Genomic DNA, 25,335 nt, shown 5'->3' with positions numbered 1-25,335 from the left:
ACCTAACATTCAGAACACCCAATTTCATGAGGGACACCAGAATCAAACCACCACAATGTCTAAGCACTGCAGAAACAAACAAGTGTACTGGACAATCAGAAGAGGGCAATGTATTGTGCTAAGTCACTTGATTATAAAGCCGGGTATGGTGGTGCACACTTTTAATCCCAGCACTCGGGAGGCAGGGGAAGGAGGACTGCTGTGAGTTCGAGGCCACCCTGAGACTACATAGTGAATTCCAGGTCAGCCTGAGCTAGAGTAAGACCCTCCCTCAAAAAACCAAAATAAAAATAAAAATCAACACTCTCTCTTCACGTAGATTGAAGGATTGAGAAGTCCTTGTGCTACCATGCTGCCATACAGCCATTCTCGTGTGTGGCCAAGGTCAAAAGTACTTCCCCTACCACCTGGTATCATCAGCAGCACTGGATACACCCTGAATCAAACCACCACACCCACTTATACATGTATTCACTGATTGATTCCCTCTTGATTGTCCTGGAGTCCTTTACTGCCCTCCTGGGCACAAGTTCCCACAGATGTGTAAACAGTCTTGTGACAGCAAATTGATACCCAATGTACACTTGAGATCTCAGAAGTTGATCAATTTATAAATGCAGCAAAATCAGGCATATGTTGAAAGGTATGACACAGAGCAACAAAATGTCTACTATACTATGCCCCACTCCTTAATATCAGTCTTGCAGTATTGATGAATGCCAGGAGACATAAAGTCATGGTGACCAGCACTAAAGAAGCTCAGTAGCCGGGTGTGGTGGCGCACTTGGGAGGCAGAGGTAGGAGGATCGCCATGAGTTTAAGGCCACACTGAGTCTACATAGTGAATTCCAGGTCAGCCTGAGCCAGAGTGAGACCCTACCTTGAAAAAAAAAAAAAAAAAAAAAAAGAAGCTCAGTATAATTTTTGAGTAAGTTTCCCACTCAGAAAAGTAGGTAATAAATATTTGTCAGCCAAGGTCATTGGGAAGGCCTTATGAGCCTGTACATGTCAGCATCCCTAGCATGGGTCTTGACACACAGATGTTCAACAAGCGTTAGTTCTCTGTCCACTGTCTTCTGTGAATGCTCTAGAGCTGCACTAGGTGCCAGGACAGATGGTCTTGGGGCCCTTCCAATTCCAGGTTGTTGACTGTACTGGAATCCTCACTGTGGCACATGACAGACATCCAAGTCAAACTTGACTTGGAACCGGAAACCCCATCTTGGCCATGTCTTCAGACACTGCTGGGTACAGGACCTCCAACAATGTTACCAACACTTTCTCTTTGGGTTGCCCTGAGCTGCTTCGCTTTCTGTTTCTTCTGTATCTTTCAGACATGTTTGCTCATATTTGAGACGGGGATGTTTTGGATGCAGCCTCAGAGAGCTCCAGTGTGCATGATCCTCACTTGACGCTGTAGTTACCTTCTCGTTGCTGGGTAAAGCACCAACCAAAAGCAGCATACAGGAGGTAGTTCTGTGTGTGGGTGTGTGTGTTTTGGTTGTTTTTGTTTAATGAGACAGAGAGACATGCACACAAAGAGAACTGGTGCACTAGGGCTTTAACCACTGCAGATGAACTCCAGACACATCAGCCACATTGTGTACATGTGCCACCTATCCACATCTGCCACCTTGTGCATCTGGCTAACATTGGTTCTTAGAAGTCAAACCTAGGTCCTCAGGTTTTGCAGGCAAGCACCTTAACTGCTAAGCCATCTTCACAGTCCAGGAGGAAAGATTTTATATTTTGGTTTATAATCTTAAGGGGAAGCTCCATGATGGCATGTGAAAGGAAGGCGTGAGCAAAGGCTGGACATCACCTCTGCCACAGCAGGTGTAAAACAGTACAAAGAGAGTGAGTCAAACTAACACTGCCATGCTAGGGGCTAATAAACCTCAACAACACACCTCTTCCAGAAAGGCTCCGTCTCCCAAATTGCCACCATCTGGGAACCAAGCATTCAAAACACATGAGATTATGGTGGACACCTAATTCAAACTATCACACTTAGTAACAGCAGAGTCCAAGTATAAATTCTCAGGAGAGAGAGTTCCTCAGGTTGGAACTGCCTGGAACACGTACTGACATTGCGCCTGGCAGGACAGAGGATTAAAGCCATTGGAGCCTGCTGCAACTTGGAGCAGGATGCTTGTGCCAGACAAAGGGTTTCTGGCAGGCATTGGTCACTAAGACAAAGTGAGAGGAAGGGTGTGAGTGAGGCAAGACGAGGTCATGGCCGGCCGGCCATTGCTTGCTATCTCTGGGTAATGGAGGAGTCAGGTTGATAGGCCCCCATAGTCACACCACACTTGGGATTCAGAATTCTGCAGTGCCAGCAGAATCACATATTTCCACCCAGGGGCTGAGTCTAGCCCCATGTTAAGTTTCAAAACAGATCTGTTTTGGAACAATGGAAGGGCTTAGCACATTCATTTGATGTCAAACAAAGCCTTTCTGTGTCACCCTCTCCCTGTGTTCCCTCCAAGGTTCTCAGAGAAACAGCCAGTACTTTAGAAAAAGAAACTCAAATGTCATATGAGGGTAGCTCACCCTAGGTGTCTCAAACCAATAAAAAGATTTTTTAGAACCTTTTTCCATTATCACTATAAAAATAAAATCTGAAGTTTTTGAGATAAAGAAGTATAGCCAGCTGTGGTGGCCTGCCTTTAATCTCAGCACTCAGGAGGCAGAGGTAAGAGAATTGCTACAAGTTTAAGGTCTGCTTGGGGCTACAGGATGAGCTCCAGATCAGCCTGAGTGAAACCCTTCCTTGGAAAAAAAATATACAGCCAGGCATGGTGGCACACGTCTTTAATCCCAGCACTTGGGAGGCAGAGGTAGGAGGATTGCCATGAGTTCGAGGCCATCCTGAGACTCCATAGTGAATTCCAGGTCAGCCTGGGCAAGAGTGAGACCCTACCTCGAAAAACCAAAAAAAAGAAAAGTATACAAAAGAAAATTAAAATTACCTGTTATGATCTTACCATTATCAACATCTTGTGTGCACTTTCCAATATAGTAACAACATAGCATTTTTAAATATTATAAATAGGGATATGATACATGCTGCTTACTAGCATGGTTTATTTTCTGATGTGTGATATACGTGTATAAAACTCAATCAATCAGCTCATTGGACTTTTATTCATTAGATTTTCTTTGGATTTTTTTTTTTTTTGCTTTGTATGTGTATGTATATGTGCGTATCAGCGTGTGTTGTGGTGTGATGTATGCGATACCCCATAAGCTTATGTACAATGAATGGGGGGCACTCACCTGTGATGGCAAGAGCAGAACTTTGGGTGTCCATCACTTTTCTACCCATTCTTAGTTTGAGCCAGAGTCTCTTACTGACATTGGAGCGTGTTTTTCACAAGCCTGGGTACTACCTTGGTCTCTACTCTCTTTGTGGGACTGGAGTTGTAGACGTGTGTGGCCATTGCCAGCTGTTCATGTGGGCCCTGAATGTTATTCCAAGGCCCTTGAGGCACTCATATTTGTGTAGGAAACACACTTCACAGCTGTGTCATCTCTCTAGCCCTTGTTTATATTTTTTGTTTTGGGCACAGGATATATATTAGTTACTTTTTATTTCTGTGATCAAAAATCAGACACAGACAACTTAAGGAAGAAGGGATTTACTCTGGGTCACAGTTTTAAAGGGTATAGTCCTTTGAAGCTGGGAAATGAGTAGAGACAGTGGCTCTGGTCACAAGAGTATACTGTGGAGGCCAGAACCAAAAAGGAGTATGATCACCCAAGGCCTGCCCCTAGTGACCTATTTCTGACAACTAGGTCACATGTCCTAGAACAAAATACGCAACAACTTCCCCAAAATAGCACCAACTGAGGACCAGTGTTCAAATGCATGAGCCTATGGAGGACATTCTAGACTTAAATCATAATAAGTTCTCATTGTGTTTCCCAGGCTGGTCTTGGACACTGGGTTCAAGTGTTTTCCCACCTCATCCTCCTAAATACCTGAGACTACATGTGCATAGATGCAAGCCATCACACTTGGCTCTCCCCTCCTTCCCTTCTTCCTTTCTTCCCTTTCTTTTTTATTGCAGGTGTGTGTGTAGTATGTAGTGTGTAGTGTGGGAGTGGACAAGCGAGTACAAATGCGTGTTCCATGTATGCACATGCAAAATCCCGAAGAGAACATCAGGAGTCCTTCTCTATTGCTCACCTATGTGTTTCCTTAAAACAGAGTTTCTCACAGAACCATTTTCAGTCAGACTGGCTGACCAGTAAGCCCCAACAATTCTCCCATCTCTGTTCCTAACAGGACTGGGATCAGGATATATGGCTATGCCCAACATTTATATGAGTGCTGGAGGACTGAATTCAGGTTGTATCAGACCCTCATGCTTTCTTGGCAAGCACTCTTACCCACTGAGTCATCTCCCCAGCCCCTGTTCATTTTAAAATTATTTTTATTAAGCCGGGCGTGGTGGCGCACGCCTTTAATCCCAGCACTCGGGAGGCAGAGGTAGGAGGATTGCCATGAGTTCAAAGCCACCCTGAGATGACAGAGTTAATTCCAGGTCAGCCTGGACCAGAGTGAGACCCTACCTCGAAAAACCAAAAAAAAAAAAATTATTTTTATTGATTTATATGAGAAAGAGGAAGAGAGAAAGAGGAAGAAAGAGAGAGAGAATGGGTGCACCTGGGCCTTCTGCCACTACAAATGAATTCCAGATGCATGCACCACTTTGTGCATCTGGCTTTACGTGAGTACTAGAAAATTGATCCCAGGCCATCAGGCTTTGCCAAGGAGTGCCTTTAACCAGCGAGGCATCTCCTTAGCCCCCCTATTCATTATTTTTAATAGCTCTACAGTGTTTCTCTGTTGGGCTATAAAAATATAGTTAATGAAGCCTCTATTGATAAATATTAAGTTACCTGTCAGTTCAATCGAGTCTGGCAAACATTTACTGGGTATTTGCTTATGGGCCAGGCACAAACAGAAGAAAATTTAGTCATTTAAAAGTACAACCATATATTTTATATTACTTGAGAATCTTTGGCTCTGCTCACAGAGCTCAACACATTTTAGCTAAACTACCTGTGATGTAAAAGGTAAAAGCAGAGTATTGGTGTATTCTTCTAAAAAAAAACCCAAGGAATGAGGAAATTGCAAGAAGGAGAAAAGACAGGTGGCTGAAAATAAACCACTCAAAAAGAAGGAATTTTGAAGTGAAAACTTGGTTTCTTCAGCATTTTGCTGAAGAACAGAAAAGAACATGCAGGGAGGAAGAGATAGAAATGAAATTCAATTTGAAAAATAGGGAACTATTCCTTTGAGAAATCTTAAATTACCTAGCTATTGTAAATTTCCATTGAAAAACTATGTCAGGGTAGAAAGATTGCTCAGTGGTTGAGGTGCTTGCTTCTAAATCCTGATGGTCTGGGTTTGATTCCCCAGTCCCACATAAAGCCAGATGTACAAAGTGGCACATGCATCTGCACTTCATTTCAAACAGCAAGATGCCTTGGCACCCATTCTGTCTCTTGTTTCTCTCTCTGTCTCTCTCTCTTTCCTTACAAAGAAAAAGGAGGGAATAGGGAGAAATAAAAGGAAGGAAATGGGAGGGAGGGAAGGTGTGAAGGGAAGTTATTCAACTTTACAAAGCTTGTTGAACATTAAGCAACATGATTTAGAAAAAAAATAATAAAAATTTTCCCCATAATCTTTCCTAAGATATTTTCCCCCTCAGGCATACATCATCAGGCTGTTAATATCCAGGGCAAGCCTTTCCCATTACTGGACATAGAACACTATCATAATTGAAGTTGGCCATGGTCTATTTAGAAATTCAATAATTATTCAACCCAAGGGGTTTTCCAAATGGTGAAGTGACTTCTTAAGAGCAAATTAATACTGAACAGTGTATCAAGCCCAATTGGCATCTTGAGAAAGTAGGGGCCTGAGGAGAGCAGCTGGAAGCTAAAGGTCAGGATGGATGTTAGCTCACTTTTGTCTCTTAATTATGATGTGAAAGAAGAAAATCTTGTTTTTTTTTTTTTTATACCAGGAGGGTAGAGAGTGGTTTGGAAGAGTTCCCAGCTCATCAAAAACTACCTTTAATCTCACAGTAGAAAAGTTTACTTTCTTGATTTCTTTCCCACAGGCTTTCTCCCACAGGTGAGCTAAGGAGATGCAAGTCTTATTTTTCTGTTTGTCATATAAGGTACTGGGGGGGAGGGGGAATGACTGAGTTGTTGATGGTGGGAATGAGTGTTGGTCAAAAAAAGCCGTAAGGCTGCCTTTATCACATTGACAAAGTATGTTCAAGGCCCCATTCATTTCATTTTTGGAGGATAAAAGGAGATTATGCCATGAGAAGTAGCCAGGATACATCACCTACTTTTCTATCTTCCTGTTTTTCTGTATTAACTGCTTTGTGAGCAGGACTTCCCAAACCCATTGAGCACACAGTAGTTATTTGTCCCTTTTGTGAAAGGTGTGAAAGTCTCATTCTTGAAATGAATTTTGGGGCTAAGCTAGGGTGTGTTTAGATGTGACTACTTTAGACTGCTTCTCCTGGCAAATAACTGTCCTTGGATTTTATCTAAGCCAACTTGCTTCATGATGAGAAAACTATTACCATCCATTATTCAAGGTCCCAAGGCAGACCACCAGTGCATTATAAAACACAGAATCAGAATTCAACTTCTTTTTTATAGTTTGTTTTTGTTTTTTGGTTTGATGCATAGTCTCTCTGTAGCCCAGACTGACCTAGAACTCACTGTGCAGACCAGGCTGGCCTTGAACTCATAGCAATCCCCTTACCTCCAATTTCCAAGTGCTGAGATTATTTGCATAAGTCACCACACTCAGCCAAATTTTTTAAAAAGGAAAAGCTGGGGGCTGGAGAGATGGTTCAGCAGTTAAAGGCACTTGCTTGCAAAGCCTAATGGCCCAGGTTTGATTCTCTAGTTCCATGGAAAACAAGAGACACAAAGTAATGCATGCATCTGGAGTTTATTTTCAGTGGCAGAAGGCCCTGGCATACCTATACCCACTTTATCTTTCTCTTCCCTTTCTCAAATAAATATTTTTTAAAAATTAAAAGAAAAATACAGACTGGTAAGGAGATCTCAAAGAACATTTGGTCACTAAGAACTATAGATCAGATCCTAAGAGTAGGAGAAAAGATCACAGCCTGTTTTCAATTGAATTATTTTAAAAATACCATAAAGAGCATTTGCTCTACTCTCGTAGAGTGCCCCTCATTCTGAACTGTGCGATCTTGAGCAGCTATCATGAGGCAATGCCATACATCTTTCCAGCTCCCAACTCTGACCTTACTGTGCTTTGTTTCCATTTCTGATTGCTGGATGTGGATTTCAGAGGAAATGATGGCAGGCATCTAGTATCCTTACTGTTAAAGTTAAGTATTGCATTAGCAGAAAAATGCTTTAAGGTGATATATGATTCTTGTCATGATTTGAAATGGCTTAAAAGGATCTCTCAACATATGTACCCTCTTTGTTGAATTGTCATTTCTTTGGTACTTAGGAGGGGCTATGCACATTCACCTCCATGACCCAGAGTTCATTAACATAAATTCTGTTATCACAGATGCTCCCATAAAACAGTGAAATAAATCTCTTTAGCCTTGTGGTTAGTCAGGGTCTTGAAAACAAAGTGAAAGTAGGAAGGGAACTGATCAGATTTGCTAGGAAACCGAGTGGATTTGTGAACTCTGCTTGAGATGAAAGAAAGGACTCTGAGAGTGTCTGTTCTTTGTTAGTAAGGCACATATGACAATGATAATTAGTACACTCATGAGCGAAGTGTTTTGAGGTTGAGAGTGACAAAGCCCCTAGGCTCTGTATGCGCTTAGAACTCCCCAAGCCAGTGGCTGTCAAGTTCTTTCTTAAACAAAGAACTGGGGACTAAGCAGATGGTTCAGTAGTTAAAGGCACTTGTCTGGAAAGCTTGCTGATATAGGTTCAATTTCACAGCCACCCACATAAAGCCAGACATACAAAGTGGTACATGTATCTGGAGTTTGTGTTCAGAGGCAGAAGGTCCTGGCTTGCCCATTCTTTCTCTCTAATAAACAACAACAACAACAAAAATATACATATATATAACAGTCAAGAAGCCTGGCTTGGTAGCACATGTCTTTAATTCCAGTACTCGGGAGGCAGCAGTAGGAGGATGGCTGTCCATTTGAGGCCAGCCTGGAAGTACAGAGAGAGTGGAAGGTCAGCCTGGATAGAGTGAGACTCTACCTCACAAAACAAAAACAGTAATGACAAAAAAAGAAAGAAAGAACTAGTAAGCATAGACATGAAGAAGGGTAAACTATGTAAGATATAAGAGAGAGTAGAAGTAACACAGAAAAGCTCTCAAGCTGGGAGGGTCCCAAGAGGGACAATCCACCTGGTTACTTGGGTCTTATAACCTTAGAAGTGTAAATTAGCCAAGTAACTGGAATGAGCCTCACTGCCAAGTTCAAATGTATGTGGATGACTGACTGGTTGGTGGACTGAGGAAGAGAGTGCAGATGCAGGAAGAGGCAGGAAAAAGACCATGAAAGTTGAGGAGGAAGAACCAGGAAGCTGCTCCTTACCACCACTATCAGACTAGACTGCCCTGCTCATCTCTCCAGGATAGGGTGGTGTCTATGTTCTCTTGGGCCTGTTCCCCCCCCCCAATTGACTACGTGCCAAAGAAAACCACCTTGCTCCAAATTTCTATCAAAAGTGATGCAGTGAAGTCACATTCAGCAAAGATGAATGAGATCACTTTCTCACAAAACTTGAGCTGCCCTTGATCTCTTACTGTGTTCAGGCAGGGTGACTATGGGTTTATGCAAATGAGCAACCGAGTTTCTTCACTTGGACTCTGTTACCACCTAACTGTTATGATGTCACCATAGCAGCACTCTTCCTACACCCTTTGCTTCTTTCATGGGGAAAACTGTAAGAGAGTGCTTTGGTAACAGAATGTTTTAAGATTTTGCTCACATGCCTTTGAAGACCAGTGTTACATTCCTCTTGTGGAAAATGTACCAAGTGTAACTGGGAGATGATGGAAGCTAACTCACACTGATTAGGTGAGGTAGTTAGATGTTAGTCACTGTGTACCAAACTACTAGGAAGTACTCTCATTTTGTTACCATTTCCAGAAGATGTTTTCCTTAAGGACAGTGACGTTTCTAGATTCAGTATGACTATAACATGTGCTGGGATATCACACCCTAATGAGAGAATGCCTAAATATGGGTGGTGTGACAACTATGTTGTGAACAGCAATGGAGGGTATTTCTTGAGCACTTACCAGGTAACAGACACTTGCTGGCATGTTCTATGAATCTTGTCATTCAATCCATATAAGCTGTAAGGATAATACAGTTAGCTATATGTGATTTAGAGAAGTTAGACTTCATTCTCCGGGTCTCTCATTCTGAGGGCCATCCCTTAATCACCATGTCACCTTGCTGTCATCTTCCAGAGGAGTTGATCCTGGTCCCTCTCTTTTCCCTGAAAAAGACTACAGTTAATATACATTTATCATCCATCAAATTTCTTGAGTTGAATCCATAGGAAACTAGAGGATTCTCTGAAGTAAGCTGGCAACTTTGTCTCAAGTATGCATTTGTGAACATTCCACCTACATATCAAAATACATATAATACTTATGGTCCCGAGACTTGGAATCCATGTCACAGCCTTACAAGTTTTATAATGTCGGGCAATCACTTCATCACCATAGCTGGTTACTTCTGTGAAAAGGAAATGGCAACACTTATATTTGTCAAAAGATTAGGAATAGACCAGAGATTAGGAACGTGCCATAGTTCTTGTCTTTTTTTTTTCAGAATCTTATAAATCAGGGCTGGGGAGATGGCTCAGCAGGTAAAGGTACTTGCTTGCAAAACCTACCAGTCTGGGGTTCAATTCCCAGGTACCTACATTAAGCCAGATGCACAAAGCTGCTACCATCTAAGGGTGTTGGGTTTATTTTCTCTGCCAATTGAAAAATTAAAAGTTAAAAATAAAACTTTCTTTCTCTTTTGTCTTCTTTCTTTATAAAAAAAAGATTTATTTATTTATTTTGTTAGTTAGTTAGTTATTTGAGACAGAGAGAGAGAATGGGCATGCCAGGGCCTCCAGTCACTACAAACGAACTCCAGACGCATACACTACCATGTTCATCTGGCCTACATGGGACCTGGAGAATCAAATCTGGGTCCTTAGGCTTTGCAAGCATGTGCCATAACCACTAAGCAATCTCTCCTCTCCAGCCATTTATTTATTTATTTATTTTTAAAGAAAAAGCTTATTTCAAAGTAAGAGGTAAAGAAAGAAGAGAGAATAGACTCATCTGGGAGAAGGGAATTCCAGAGCTGGAAAATCTACCAGCCCCACTAGGAGCTGGAGTTTTATGAAATGAGAGAAGCCTGTCCAGCCATAATTTGTCAGCTTAAATGAAGGTGAAGTGCTGGTTCACATGATGCATCCGATACTGCACAGGTCTCATAAAGCCCACCAAGCCGGCCTGCAGGTGAGAAAATTCACCAAGGACAGGAAGGAGAAAGTGGGGTTAGGATATAGTCATTTACTAAGGGCTCTTTTTTTCCCCTTCCTTCCTTCCTTCCTTCCTTCCTTCCTTCCTTCCTTCCTTCCTTCCTTCCTTCCCTCCCTCCCTCCCTCCTTCCCTCCCTCCCTCCCTCCCTCCCTCCCTCCTTCCCTCCTACCCTTCCCTTCCCTTCCTTTCCCTTCCTCTTTCTTTCTTTCTTTCTTTCTTTCTTCCTTCCTTCCTTCCTTCCTTCCTTCCTTCCTTCCTTCCTTCCTTTCTTTCTTTTTCTTAATGTAGGCTCTCACTCTAGCCCAGGCTGACCTGGAACATACTCTGTAGTACCAGACTGGCCTTGAACTCACAACAGTCCTCCTACATGTGCCTCCCAAGTGCTGAGATTAAAGGCATCTTTTTAAGGGCTCCTTTTTCCTACCTGTCTGCCTGGCCAAGGAAACTGCCCATCTCCTATAGTGTTTCTAAGTGGTGAATGCATCTGGAGTTCATTTGCAGCAGCAAGAGACTCTGGTGTGCCCATTCTCCCCCTCCAAATAAATAAATTAGTTAAAAGGAACCTTATAAATCTAAATATATGAGGTTGTGTTCTGAACCCAATATTATGGATCTGTAATTGCCCTTTTGTAATGACAGTTAACATCCTTCAAAAATATTTTACCCAAAAAGAAGTTATTTTTTTTCTTTTACTTATTGCCTTTTCATACATTGCTTTGGGAAATACATCAGGTAATGTTTGCCCATTAATGACTGCTAACAAGAATCATGAGCTACATTTGATCTGCAGTCTAGCATTTGGGATGCAGATCTTTTGTTTTCTCAATTTTTATTAACATTTGCCATGATTATAAAAAGTATCCCATGGTAATACCCTCCCCCCCCAACTTTCCCCTTTGAAATTCCATTCTCCATCATATTCCCTTCCCATCTCAATCAGTCTCTCTTTTATTTTTGATGTCATGATCTTTTCCTCCTCTTATGATGGTCTTGTGTAGGTAGTGTCAGGCACTATGAGGTCATGGATATCTAGGCCATTTTATGTCTGGAGGGAGCACGTTGTAAGGAGTCCTACCCTTCCTTTGGCTCTTACATTCTTTCCGCCACCTCCTCCTCATTAGACCCTGAGCCTTGGAAGATGTGATCGAGATGTTTGTTACTCAGTACTCCAGTCACTTCTTTCTAGCACTATGATACCTTCTGAGTCATGGGATGCAGGTCTAGATTCATCTGTGTTTTCAGAGCACAGTTCAATGTTTGTTTGTTTCTAAGCTTCTGTATCTTTACGCCTACAGTTCTTTCTGTCAGACCTCTCTACTTAACTCCAAGAGTATCCACTATTTTCAAGGTCAGTTCAGTGGTCCTTATCTTCCATAAATATCTGTATAATCTTTTAAATTCAGATTCAATCTTTCTCTGTGCTCAATAGAAATTTCTTGTAATTTTTAAATCCTCACAGTTTTCTTTGTGGTTTTGCTATTTGGGGTTCTCTTGTCATTCTCTTTAGATGGTAAGCACCCAAGGGCATAATCCAGAGCTGCCCATTGCCATGTGATAATGGCTGGGGAGTGGAAGGGCTGCAGCCATTGGCTTAAATCACACTACCAAGTTCAAAAGTTTGAGTATAGGGTATAGTAGCTATTTGACCTTGGGCAAGCTATTTCACCGTTCTAACCTATATTTAACTTACTCATAATTACTACATACGGATCTTGTGAAAATTAAATAAGATATTCCATGCAAAGTGCTTAGCAAGGATTTGACACATTTTTGATGCTTAGTAGATTTTAAACATTGCAATCCTATAATAAGGTCTCATAGTTCGTTAAATTAATATGTATTTATTATTATGTTAGGAAGCTTGGGATACCATACCAAAGTATCATAGACTGGGTGTGAAGGAGAAACAGAATAAAGATAGCTTTAAAATATTTTATTTATTTATTTGAGAGAGAGGGGGAGGAAGAGAAAAAGAGAGAGGAAGAGGCAGATAGAGAGAGAATGGGTGCATCAGGGCCTCCAACCATTGCAAACAAACTCCAGATGCGTGTGCTGCCTTGTGCATCTGACTTATGTGGTTACTGGGGAGTCGAACCTGGGTCCTTAGGCTTTGCAGGGATGCACCTTAACCACTGAACCATCTCTCCAGCTCCAAGATGGCTTTTTTTTATAGACAGTCAGCCAGGGACAAAGGTCAAAGAGAACGTGGATGCCTTATTGCCTGGAATGTCCAGACTGGATCCCTTATCTGATATAGTCTCATCCAAAATGGCTCCAAGCAGTTCCTCAGCAACAGCACTTTCTGCTTCTTCCTCAGCCTATCACACCTGGGTGGGCTGGCCCCTCCTGAGTCAGCCTGCTGAGACCACCAACCAACCCATCAGTTCTCTTTCTTATGCACCTGAGCCTGATGACACTCTGTGTGTGTGTGTGTGTGTGTGTGTGTGTGTGTGTGTGTGTGAGTGTGTATCTTTTCTAGAGGCTTTTCCCTGGAAATTTCTCTGGGAAGGAGATTCTGCCTATCTCCCCTCCCCCATTCTACTTAGGTAAGAGGAGGAATTCCCTTCTGACTAGAGTCTTTCTACTAGCCTTTTTTCTGGATCATAATTCTCTCTAAAATAAACCTCGTAATTCATAATTTACCATTCTCGAAGACTGTTTTTATTTCAGTTCTTTGCTAATCAGATAAGAACCCAAAAGTTGGGGTTCACAGGGCTGGGATCTCCTGCATCTTTATGGAATCCCTCTCTGGACCCGAAAATCTTAAATCAGGTGAGTGAAACACACAGTTTGAGGGGTTAGGATCCAGGGTCAGAGCACCATCCAGTTTGGTGCCTAGTGAGACCCTCCTCTTGCCTTGCAGATGGCTGCCTTCTTGCTCTGCCTTTACATGGCAGAAGTGCTCCCCAGAACGAGTTCCCTCTCTTTCCTCCACTTTCTTCTTTTATTTCTCTTCTGCTCCCTTCAACCCTACGTCTCTCCTCTTGTTTCTCTATAACTTCCTTTTCATCTCAGTCTTCATTCCACAATAAGGGCTTTACCAACCTTCCTGACCTCACTAGTCATGAATTATCACCTCACAGCCCCATCTCCAAGTACCAACACACTGCGAGTTGGAGCTTCAACATATGAATTTTGAAGGGACATGATTCAGTCCATTACTGAATCTAGAGGTATAGTAATGAACAAGACAGACCAAAAAGAACCCTGTGTTTACATTTATTCTAGTAAAAAAAAAAAAAAATTGATGTTTCTAGCCACAATAATGCTGCCAAATGCTACATTCTCCATAACTTGTATGAATGTCACACTAATTGGTGAAGGGGAATTTTCTTGCATATGGAACTAAGCTTTCTAGTCAGCTGACTTTCGCATGATGAGCTATACCTGGATGATCACAGTATGGTCGCCAGGGCCCACAGATGTAGAAAGGGAAGACAGAATGGTAAGAGTGTTTTAACAACAAAACTTGACTGGCTTTGAACAAGAGAAAGAGGACCACAGGCAGGAAAATCTAGAAGAAGCTGGTAAAAACAAGAAAGGGGATTCTCTCTAGACTTTAGGGAATGCAGCATAGATGATGTACTGACGTTAGCCCTGTGACAGCTGTGTTGCTCTTCCAGAGCTATGAGACAATAAGCTTATATTGTTGCTTTTTAAGTCACTATGATTATGGTATTTTTTAAGCCACAGAAAATTAATTTGGGGAGTGGAAAAATAAGTATTTATTGTGTCAGGTGAGAATTCATTCTATGCAGAAAATTGGAGCAAGGAATGCTGGTAGGCAGTGCCAGGAGGGGACAATTATGCTTTTAGGAGTTGACAGGGAGACAGCGAGAAGCTGGAGGAAGTACAGTAGTACCTGAGCCATAATGTGCCTCTGCACTTGGGAAAACCATGACTGGCAGAAGGCACAACAAGGACTAGGCCCTATAGCAGGAGCTTCCTTAGCATTTTTGTGAACTAAGAAGGTCATCATGAATAGGCATTTGTGATGAAAGAATAGTAGGAAATGAGACATTCACATTATACATATATATTTCTAATGATTTCCACAGGGCTTTATAGTGGGATTGTGGAATACAATACCTAGTAATTTGACACTCCTCAATCAGTATGCATTAAGATGTTATCACAGGGCAATAAAAAGATGTGGACAATCCAGTTCTTTTCCTCAGAAAAGCAGGAAGCTTGTGTTTGACTCCCACAATGAACCTAGAATAGGTTCTGTCATTGTTTTACTCTTAAAAAGCACCCTGCTGGGTCAATACGGCTCTCCCAATTTACACTGGAGAACGCTGAAGTCTAAAGGTCGTAGGTAAGCTATACAAGTACAAAGTGGCCAGCGGTGGGGTGAGCTTCAAAGTTTATGCTCATTCTACCAAGTCCCCTGCAGTCTGTGTCCTTGGATGATTTATTGGTCCATTCTGTGTCAGGCACATTTGCCTCTCTTTGGGTGCCTTGGAAGTAGGCTTGGTGGAGCCCGAACGCGTCCTTTCTGTTGCTCACTATTTCTTGATGCCCTGGTGGGCTTGATCAGGCCAGGCTGGGAGACCCCAGGCTTCCCCGGAGGTCACAGCTGTGTTTCCACCGGCGGCCGCCAGGGGTCGCTCCGGGCGCCGCGGAGGCGCGGCGGGCTGGCGGCGGCTGGGTGCATGTGGGGGCTGCTGCGGAGCGGCGGCTGCGCGTGGAGCGGCGCGCTCGTCGGGAACTCCGCGCGTGGACCCGCGGCCGCCGGCCGGCCGGCCCGCGCTCACCCTGGTTCTCCGTCTCGGCGAAGGGAGCCCGCCGGGTCCCGGGCTGAAGGGGAAGCCCCGCGCGCGGTAAGAACGCAGCGGGAGCGTGGAGGCGGCGCGCCCCCGGCCCCGCGCTGGGGATCGCGCCCGGGCGGCGGTGCGGGGCGCCCTGGGGCGCGGCGGCGGACCCCTCCCCAGCCTGCCCGCGGGCCTCCGGGGCTGGAGTCTGCGTTAGACCCGGGCCGGTGCCCCGGCCCCGCGCCCGCTCCTGGTGCGCACTTCCCGGGCGGGAACCGGGGGCCAGTCCCCACCCCACCTCGCGTCCGCGTCCCTGACCCTTCGCCTCTCTTTCGGGGTGCCGCCTGACCCCGCACAACTCCCGAGGCGCGCGTGGGCCGCGGCGGCGGGGAGACGAACTTCGTTTTCCCGGGTGCGTCTGCGGCGCGGGGCGCGGGGCGCGGGGCTCCCGGGTGGCCTTGGCGTGGGTGCCGCTGATGGAGGGCGGGCGGGCGCGGAGAACGAACAGTGTTGGTGAACTTTTGGGCTAACAACTGTCAAGTACCGGGAGCTCCAGCCCCTCCCCTCCCCTGCCACGGACAAGGTGGAAATCCTAAAACTTTCGTCTGACTCCCCCTCCCCACTCGCGGACCCCCCGTGGGGGCCGGGCGGCCGAGGGTAGAGCATCCGCTCCTGCCGTGGCCGAGTCGCTTAACGCAGTCCCTCCCGAGCGCCCTGCCGGCCCGCTTCTTCCCCTAAGTCCTCCCCGCAGGGACCAGCGCCCAGGAATCTGGGCGAACGGCCTTTTGTTTCTCCGCGGTTCCCCTCTTGCTGCTCCTCCAGCCTCTAGTGGAGAGGGGAGCCCCTTCCGCCCCCTCCCGGCTTAACTCGCCCGCCTCCGCGCCGGCTCGGGACCGGGATCCCGGCGGGGAGCCCGGCGAGGCCGCCCCTCGCCGGCCTTGCGGTTGGCGGGCGGAGGGAGAGCCGTCCTTCCCCGCCTCCTCGGCTGCCTGTGGCCAGGGGCGCATTTCTCAGAGCTTATCCCAAGCTAGATGGAAAGGGCGTAAGTCCCAGACGAGGGCCACTTTGGAGAACGTGGAAGCAAGATTCCGCTTCTCCGTTCTCGCAAAACAGGGTTCCCAGCTGGCGAGCGGCGATCCCTGTTTGAGGCTCTGGGGTTTGCAAATTCTCCCCAAGGCTGGAGGGCAGGGGATTGACCATAGGAAGAATGGATGGACAGATAACCCGAGGAACCTCACACTGCCTGGAAATAGTGGAATAGTAGCTCACTGTTGAATGTGCAAGAACTTCTGACTTAGCCTAGGGCTCCAAGTTTCAGTCCCAAGCCCCATCCTGCAGTGCAGAAAAAGCAGGTCAGGAGCTCGCTGTGCAAATGTGGTCAGAGCAGTGTCTTCACTTCCAGGAGTCTGAGAACAGGTGGCTTGGGACGGCCCGGAGTTTCCTCGTGGGGGCGCCTGTTAGATTATAGCTATCCTGTTTCCCGTGAACAAGTTAGCTTACACTTTGTACTGACTCAGCGAATTACTCACTAAACTATCAGGGCAGAAGCAATATTGCCACCCAAAGTAATGAGACTACGGATCGCAGACGGTGACCCTCTGGCAGCCTGTGAGGGTAGGCCAGTGTGCGCACCTCTGCCTAGCCCTGTACTTGTCACAGTCGAGCCAGCATACTCAACTGGCGCCTCTTCCCAGAAGATAATACATTCTTTTTGGTCCTTCAATTTTTGAACCTTCCCCAATTTACAGAAGGATGTAGGCCTATTTGGGGTCATTTGTCACCTATGCACCTGTTCAGCACCATCACCCCACAACGGCCACGCATGATGAGCAAATAAGTGTTCTGCTACACTCCAGTGCTCATTCAAACTTTTTTTCTGGTTTTTCGAGGTAGGGTCTCACTCTAGCCCAGGCTGACTTGGATTCACTTTGTAGTCTCAGGGTAGCCTCGAACTCACGGTGATCCTCCTAATCTCTGCCTCCCGAGTGCTGGGATTAAAGACATGCACCACCACGCCCGGCCTCATCCAAACATTTTTAGTGGAAACTGTTGTGGGCTCTGTACAAGTTGAACTTGCTCTTTAATGACTTCACTTTACAAAGTGAGGCATTTAAGTGGGGGGAATGGACACACAGAGAACTTTCTCCAGAGATTTCTAGATAGTACCAGTGGGCCCACCAAAAGTAAAGAAGCAAAGATCTCTGAAGTCCCAGAACTTTCTAGACGGTTCTATATGAAATGCTCTTCCCCCTCCCCCAGGAAGGATTCCTTTGACATTTAAATAGCGGCAGCAAAGCAAAACAAGACCTGCTGAAGACCACCTGCTTAGGTTCTGTTTGCTCAGGAAGTACTGAAAATGCATTTCCTAAAGTAAAAAGGTAGTGCTTGGCCTCAGCTAAGACTCCTGAGGAAAATATGGTCATTATAGAGGAGGATAAACTTGTTCGGTTTCTTTAATTTTAGAATTAAAAGATCTCCTCTGCCCCCCCCCAAAAAAATTGTAGAAGTAGAAAATATGGATGCAAATATTAAAAAGGGGGAGATAATGTAAGCACGGCTACACATTATAATCTTACCCATTTATTTCCTTGGAATACATTTCTGGAGACACAGTAGATTGGTAAATATTATAGGCTATTGAAGACTGCCATATTGTCTATAGTGAACGTGTACCAGTCTGTTTTGACCCCGACAACTCAAGAGAATCTGTTTTCTGTACTCTGCACTCTATGAATACTCCATATTATCATTGTTCCCATTTCTGCCATGCTAATAGTGCTTATCGCCTTGTTTTGCATATCTCAAATCAAAAGTGAGAGTAAACACTTCGTATTGTCTGTTAACATTTCTCCATTGCTATTGTCAGTTTGTGCTCTTGATTTTTAGTGGGTTATTCACTCCTTTTTATTTAGGCTACACTTAGTTTAAGTAGAGTACTGTTCTGACTTTTGCTCCTGTGCACACAGTCAGACCATGTGTATTGACTGGAATGTACTTAGCTTTCTTGGTCAGTTCAGTCTCCTTGTCTTTTCTTTCCTCGCAGTGTAGAGAGAGGATCAAACCTAGGGCCTCATACACACTAATTAATGCACTAGCTTGTGCTGTCTATCACTGAGCTCCATTCCCATCCCACATTTTAACTGAAAATTATTACCCTTTCCATAAAACTATGTTTGGCTCCTTTTTTTTATTTTTATTTTTTTTAATTTTTTGGAGCTCTGCACTTGGACCAGCCTTGAATCTGAAGAGGAAAGAGGAGAGCAGTGTGCTGGTGATAGTCTTAGCAGGAGAGGTCTTCTGAGGGTTGGCACATGTCACCCCTTGTGATTTGTGTGCCACAGGTTCTCTGTGAATTCTTGCTTGATGATAAATGATTCTGAAATTAAATAAAAGAGAAAGAAGAGGAAAAAAATTCACTTAGTTAAGAGGTAAGTTAAATAGATTAAGGTCATATAAGAAAAGTAAATAACGGGGCTGGAGGGATGGCTTAGCTGTTAAGGTGTTTGCCTGCAAAGCCAGAGGACCAAATTCGATTCCCCAGGACCCATGTTAGCCAGATGCACAAGGGGGTGCATCCCTCGAGTTCCTTTTCAGTGGTTAGAGGCCCTAGGGTGCCCATCCCCCCTCCCTCTTTCTCTGTCAAATAAATAAATAAAAATAAAATATGTAGGTGAACTGGATACAAAATAACTAAAAAGCTAAACGCCCCTGGTGTGGTAGTGGCGAAAGCCAGGGGCTACAGAGTGAGTTCCAGGTCAGTTTGGGCTAGAATGAGACCCTGCCCTAACCCCCCTCCTCCTAAAAAAGATGAAAGCTATTAAAGTGTTAGATATTATTAGAATGCCTAATTAACTGATAGTAGTATTCAAAAAAGAAAAATTCATTCTTCCATAATATGACTCTAGACATTCATTTGTGGCACATACACTAAAAGACTGGTACTATAATTTCTCTAGCATTTTCCATACTGCTGCTCCCTCCACCCCCATTGCAGTTCTGGGCATTGAACCCAATGCCTCATACATACCAGGCAAGCACCATATCACTGAGCTACATTCACAGTCCTTTCTATACCTTTAGAAACAGAACTTAAACAATGTGCATCAGACATGATGAGCATTCAGTATTAGAATCACAGGCTCCCAAGGATTTCTTTATGGATCCACACTCTTAAATATGGATTTAGCATTCTTCAAACTGTGTCATTTTAATAGGAATTTCAATATTTTTTTTTCCTTCAGGAAGGAGAGCAGAAAAGAGCTTAGACAGTGCAGAGTTTATAAACTCTCTTTTTAAATGATTTTATTTATTTATTTGGAGAGAGGGAGAATATATATGAAAGGGCACACCAGGGCCTCTTGCCATTGCAAGTAATTCCAGATGCAAGCACCACTTTGTGTATCTGGCATTACGTGGCTACTGGGGATTCAAACTCAGACCATCAGGCTTAGCAGGCAAGCGCTGTAACTGCTGAACCACCTCTCCAGCCCTGAGTTTATAAACGCTTAATGTGATGACCCTTCATATAATAAACAACCTTGGCAGTTAGAGAATAGTTCCCTGAAATGTAACCTTTTAAGCCTTGTCTTCTCCATACCCACTAGCCATCAAAGGTAGCAGAACAAAGCCTATACAAAACAGTCACAGAAAAGTGGATGAGAGTAGAAGAAATTCTAATCCTTTTAACCTGTCCTCAATACATGCTAACAAAATTCATGAGACCATCCATAGGATGGTTAGCATTACATCTCCTTAGAGAGATGGCTGATGTACCAAGAGCAGGCATTAGAGACAGCAAATATTATATAAACTATAAGCAGTCCAACTAGGAGCAGGGATTAGTGAATAACAACCACAGTCCCCTTAGGAAGAAGGTAAAGGAGGAGAAGGAGACCTATGAGGAAAATGCAATTTTCATTTTAAGAATATACCTTATCCCCTTTTGAGTAGTTTTGTTAAGTCATAAAAGAAGAAGAAACATCTTCTTATTTCCACTCCAACAATCTTCCAGGCACAGTTACTGAATTTCTTTTTTCTGAGGTATAGTTTTATTCTGATGAAATAATTGCGCAGTTCAAGGTGGACCCTCTGGAGAACGCTGTCTTCTGAGCACTCCATCTCGTCGTCATCCTCTTTCACTTCCTTTTCTTCCTCCAAACATTCTTGGACCTTCTCGATTTGCTCAGACAGTCCTATTTCAAGTTCTTCCAGATACTTCTTTCCTTGAGTGGAGTTGAAGGTGAACTGATTAAAGATGCTCAAAGATTGAGTTGACACTTCATAGAAGGCCTCCTTGATAAGCCTTTTCACAGGCTGGATCAAGGACAGGATCTCTTTGGGAAACTCAAAAGCATTGATATCTCTTATACATTGTATGACAGAACCAATCATGCTGCTCATAAGTCTCATGTTTTCCAGGGTGATGTCACTCAGTCTGTAACAGTGCTGAGATAGGGAGGGTGTGATGACTAGACCTGTGAGGAACACAAGCCTTACGAACACTGGAGTCACTTCAGCCTTTGTGCTCATTTTGTTCCAAGCTGAAAATCCCCAACACTCAAGGGTAACAGTGATATTTTAGGTACTGGTTCATGGTGTTATATACTTGCATATGTTCAGTGGGAGGAGTTTTCTCATTTGTCATTGGACAACCCTTAGGGTTGCCTCCCTCTTTCTTTGCCTCCCAGGCTTTTTTGACTTTCAGTGACTACACTGATTTTGGGAAAACACGCACACAAACACACACACACACTCTCTCTTTATTTCTCTTTCTCTTTTTCTCTCTTTCTTTTTAAAAGACAAGTGAGCAAAGCATTGCCATTGCATTACTTTAGATGCCTAGATGACCCACCCCAGCATTAACGATTCATCAAAACAAAACTGACACAATATTTGCCTAGTAATGTACAAGACCTCGAGTCTAATCCCCAGCACTGAAAAAGATCACTCAACTCTATTATAGAAGGCATACTGACCTAGGAAAATATATTTTGTACCTTACCCTATAACCAAACATGTCCTTCCACTGAGTTAATACTACACATCAAGCAAATGACTAATTATTAATTTCCAGTGATCGCATACTGTAGCTTTTTTCAGTCTTAAATTAAACTTCTGTATTTGGATATTTACTGTTTTTACTTGGCTTTTATGCGTGTCAATAAAGAAGAGCTGAGGTGGTCAACTTAGTGTATCACTTAGGAAATATGTGATAAAGTTGGCTTAGTTTTCTGTTGCCATGTGAAGAAGTCAGTATTCCACAACTATCCTTCCCTTTGACTTAACTTGTATTTCAAATGTCCCGGATATCTTAGAAGTTCACCAGTGGGTTGTATACTTGATAATATTTTTTTCTGCTTTTTTGTTTCCCATTGGTACTCTCATACATGTCCTTTTCAGTACAGTGTTGATGCAGATTTAGGTTAGATCCAGTATTTTGAAACCTCTTACTTGGTGGTTTTGTTCTCTGAAGTATTTTGTTTGTTCCTGTTTTTCACCAAGGAGACATATGGATAGATCACCCATTTCAGGCAAACTATATATATACCTGGCCTGGTATGATGGCAGTAGTGATGGCTGTCCATCATTGATAGTTTTTACTTTGCTTGACCAAATAACTTCCTTTGGCTATGTTCAAGGCAAATGGATTCCTTTCTCTTGTAAAGTAAAATGAGATTGCATTCAACTAGGCTAGCCCTCCTCATTTCTTAATTTAAAAAGGAATTAATGAATTAAAAATATTATATTTATTTATTTACAAGCAGAGAGAGACAGAAAGACAGGGAGGAAGATAGGGGGAGAGATAGAATGGGTGTACTGGGGCCTCTTGCCACTATAAATGAACTCCAGACACATGCACTACTTTGTGAATCTGGTTTTATGTGGGTGCCGTATAATCGAACCCATATCATTCATGTTTTGCAAACTAGCACCTTTAACTGCTTAGCTGTCTCTCAAGCCTTGAATTAATGAATCTTAAAAAAGTCCTTTTAAAATGGTAAGCAGCCATAGTTCTAAAACATGGCAGACTGTGAGGAAAATTTTGGCTTAAAAACTCTTTTCTATATCAGTTGAATGTGTCAAAAGTGAACTGTGGATATATTTTTAAAAATTAAGTAATTAATTAGAGAGAGAAAGAGAATGGGCATTCCAGGGCTTCCTGCCAATGTAAGTGAGCATCAAACACATGCAGCACCTTGTGCATCTGGCTTACTGGGGAATTGAACCTGAATCCTTAGGCTTTGCAGGCAAGTGCCTTAAATGCTAAGACATCTCTTCAGCCCTGTTTTATCTTTTTTAAATCTTGTTATTTTGGACTGATTTCTTACAAACAAAACACTGCAGGGTCTATATAAATTATGACTTTACGACATGACTAATTTTCAGAAAGAGTTAGGAAAAGGGGCCTTTTTATATCATATTATGCATTGAGCAACCACCACAGAGAGCAAAACAGTAATATGGATGAAAATTGTTTTGAAAAAATTTTGGTTATTTGCCATTAGAGAGGCGGGGGGGAGAGAAAGAGAGAGAGAGAGAAGGAGAGAGGGAAAGAGAGGGAGGGAGGGAGCATGGGCACATCAGGGCCACTTATCGTTGCAAACAAACACCAGACTCATATGCCACTTTATGCATCTGGCTTTACATGAGTATTGAGGAATTGAATCCAGGCTGTCAGGTTTGCAAGCAAGCACCTTTAACCACTGAGCAAATTCCCAAAATTCTTTTAACCTTTAAAAAAGTGCATAATCGTTGACCTAAATAAGGTGGACAACAGGAGAGTGTGCCAAATACTGGCAAGGGGAAACTGGCTATAACACCCATAAGCCCTCCCCCAACAATACACTCCCTCCAGGAGGCGTTATTTCCCAAATCTCCATCAGCTGGGAACCTAGCCTTCAGAACCTAAGTTTATAGGGGACACCTGAATCAAACCACCACATTCCATTCGTGGCCCGCATAAACTGATAACCATACATGATATAAAATGCATTGTATTTATTCAACTTTAAAAGTCCCCATAGTTTTTAATCAATCCCAATGATGTTCAAACATCCCCATAGTCCAAGATCTTTGAGCTGAGCCATAATACCAAAACATCCCCCCAAATCCATAATGGCACCGAATAAACATTCTTACCGCAAAAGATGGCATTGGGCATAGTAAAGAAATATTCAGCCAATATAAGATTTAAAACAACCAGGGCAAACATCAAACTCTGTAGCTTTAAGTCCAACAATTCTAGCCAGTGACACATCTTAAAGCCCATTAATTTTAACCAGCAACAAGTCGCTGGAGTTTCAATTGTTGCACCCCTCCAGCTAGGCTACTCGTCCTGGAAAACTTCATCAGGGCCAGCAGCTTCCCTTAGTAGCCATCTTGTAGTCCAGGCATCTCCACTGGGTCTCCACTGTAATCAACAGTTCATTTTCATGGCCCCATGGGGTCTCCATGCAGGCATCCAGCAAACCTGCTTCACACTACCCATGGTCATTTCCAAAACATAAGACCGTGTTGCAAACTCAATGACCCTTTGTTTTCCTCCATTTTTTATGCTCCACAAACCAGGTAGGGTGTCAATTTGTTAAGGGGGGGGGATAAAGCACACTTTGAAGAACAGGACTCTCCTTGAGCACTCAAGCCCCTTTAAAAGAGTCTACTTTTTTTTTTTTTTCCTGTTGCCCCAGTGCAGGTCAGCTGACCCAGTCTCAAAGGTTGTAATCTTTCAATTGCAGCTGGATGGGCAGCAGTTCACCCAAAGATTTTTTTTTCTGTGCCATATCCCTCTGCTTACACCAGTTCATTTCTATGCAAAGCAACCCTGCACAACTTCTCAGGATCCAGGCATAACAGCAAGCTTCTCACACAAACTGCTAACCCAGTCCAGACAAAGCTCTTTCTTACCGTTATAAGCCAAATTTCACAGTCCATAGTTCTTAATGCATTCAGGTTCTTCAACTCTGACCAGAATAGTCCATCAAGCTGAACTTACAGCACTGCAAGGTGTCTCTTAGGCCAAGGTTTCAAAGCCTTCCACATTCCTCTTGAAAATCAGCTCTAAAAGGCCAAAGCAGTCACGTGTCTAGCAGCAACCTCATTTCTGGTACCACTTTACTGTTGCAGTCAGATTTGCATTGCTGGTAGAAATCACCCAACCAAGAGCAGTTTGTGGAAAAAGAGGTTTATTTTGGCTTTACAGGCTCAAGGGGAAGCTCCACAATGGCAAAGGAAAATGATGGCATGAGCAGAGGGTGGATATCACCCCCTGGACAACAGGAGAGTGTGCCAAATATTGGCAAGGGGAAACTGGCTATAACACCCATAAGCCCTCTCCCAACAATACACTCCCGCCAGGAGGCGTTAATTCCCAAATCTCCATCAGCTGGGAACCTAGCCTTCAGAACATCTAAGTTTATGTGGGACACCTGAATCAAACCACCACAGAGATATATTAAAAAAAGAAAAATACTGTATATCTGAAATGGAATCACTCTTCCTTTTTAACGTAAACATATTCACCCCAGAGTATTTCAAAAGGAAATGTTAATTTCAGTTGATATGAACATCATAGAATACCATAGTTTAATGTACTGGTCTTATAGTTTTTCATTTAAAAACATGTTTATACACAGTTAAACACTTACAATCACACATTCACATGCATATATGTACACACAGTGTTAATAAAATGCAAAGAACCACTGAGGGCTTGTTTTCTTACAAGTTTATGTAACCTGTACTTAAAACTGCTAGTTAAAACAGTTCCACTTAGCACTGCCTGTTCCTCTTTTGGGCTTTTGCAGTACCCTGTCTTCCTTAATTATAGTGTAAGCCTTGATTTCTCCCCTCCCCAACCTACACCCTAGCTCACTATAGTATTTAGGATATTTTGAACTTAAGACTATTCAGTAATACTAACCAAGCTAAGAGGTTGTTCCATTGCTTTGTTATAGTAAGAAGTTCCTATTTGTAAGTGATGGAGGTGGCAAGAGATTTTGCTATTTTCAGTCATCACAAAATGCCCTACCA

General features: G+C 43.4%; 2 protein-coding genes across 2 annotated transcripts in view; one reads left to right on the top strand and one right to left on the bottom strand.

Moving 5' to 3' along the window:
* The first annotated feature begins 15,258 nt into the window (after positions 1–15,258).
* Mob3b (MOB kinase activator 3B) overlaps positions 15,259–25,335 on the top strand; it is a 201,241-nt gene continuing 191,164 nt past the window's right edge. The window contains exon 1 of the mRNA XM_045141532.1: positions 15,259–15,375. The gene's annotated coding sequence lies outside the window, so the exon portion shown is untranslated. The remainder of the gene's footprint in view (positions 15,376–25,335) is intronic.
* Ifnk (interferon kappa) lies at positions 20,239–20,697 on the bottom strand. Its single transcript, XM_004658494.2, has one exon. The coding sequence runs from the start codon at positions 20,695–20,697 to the stop codon at positions 20,239–20,241; it is 459 nt and encodes a 152-aa protein (XP_004658551.2).

This window comes from Jaculus jaculus, chromosome 1 (genome assembly GCF_020740685.1).
Source record: "Jaculus jaculus isolate mJacJac1 chromosome 1, mJacJac1.mat.Y.cur, whole genome shotgun sequence".
NCBI classification, from domain to species: Eukaryota; Metazoa; Chordata; class Mammalia; order Rodentia; family Dipodidae; genus Jaculus; species Jaculus jaculus.
Note: the sequence above shows the minus strand (reverse complement) of the source record. Positions and strands in the feature narration are given on the sequence as shown.

Coding starts and splice junctions, on each gene's coding strand:
- Ifnk (XM_004658494.2), bottom strand. CDS start 20,697: ATGATTGGTTCTGTCATACAATGTATAAGAGATATCAATGCTTTTGAG.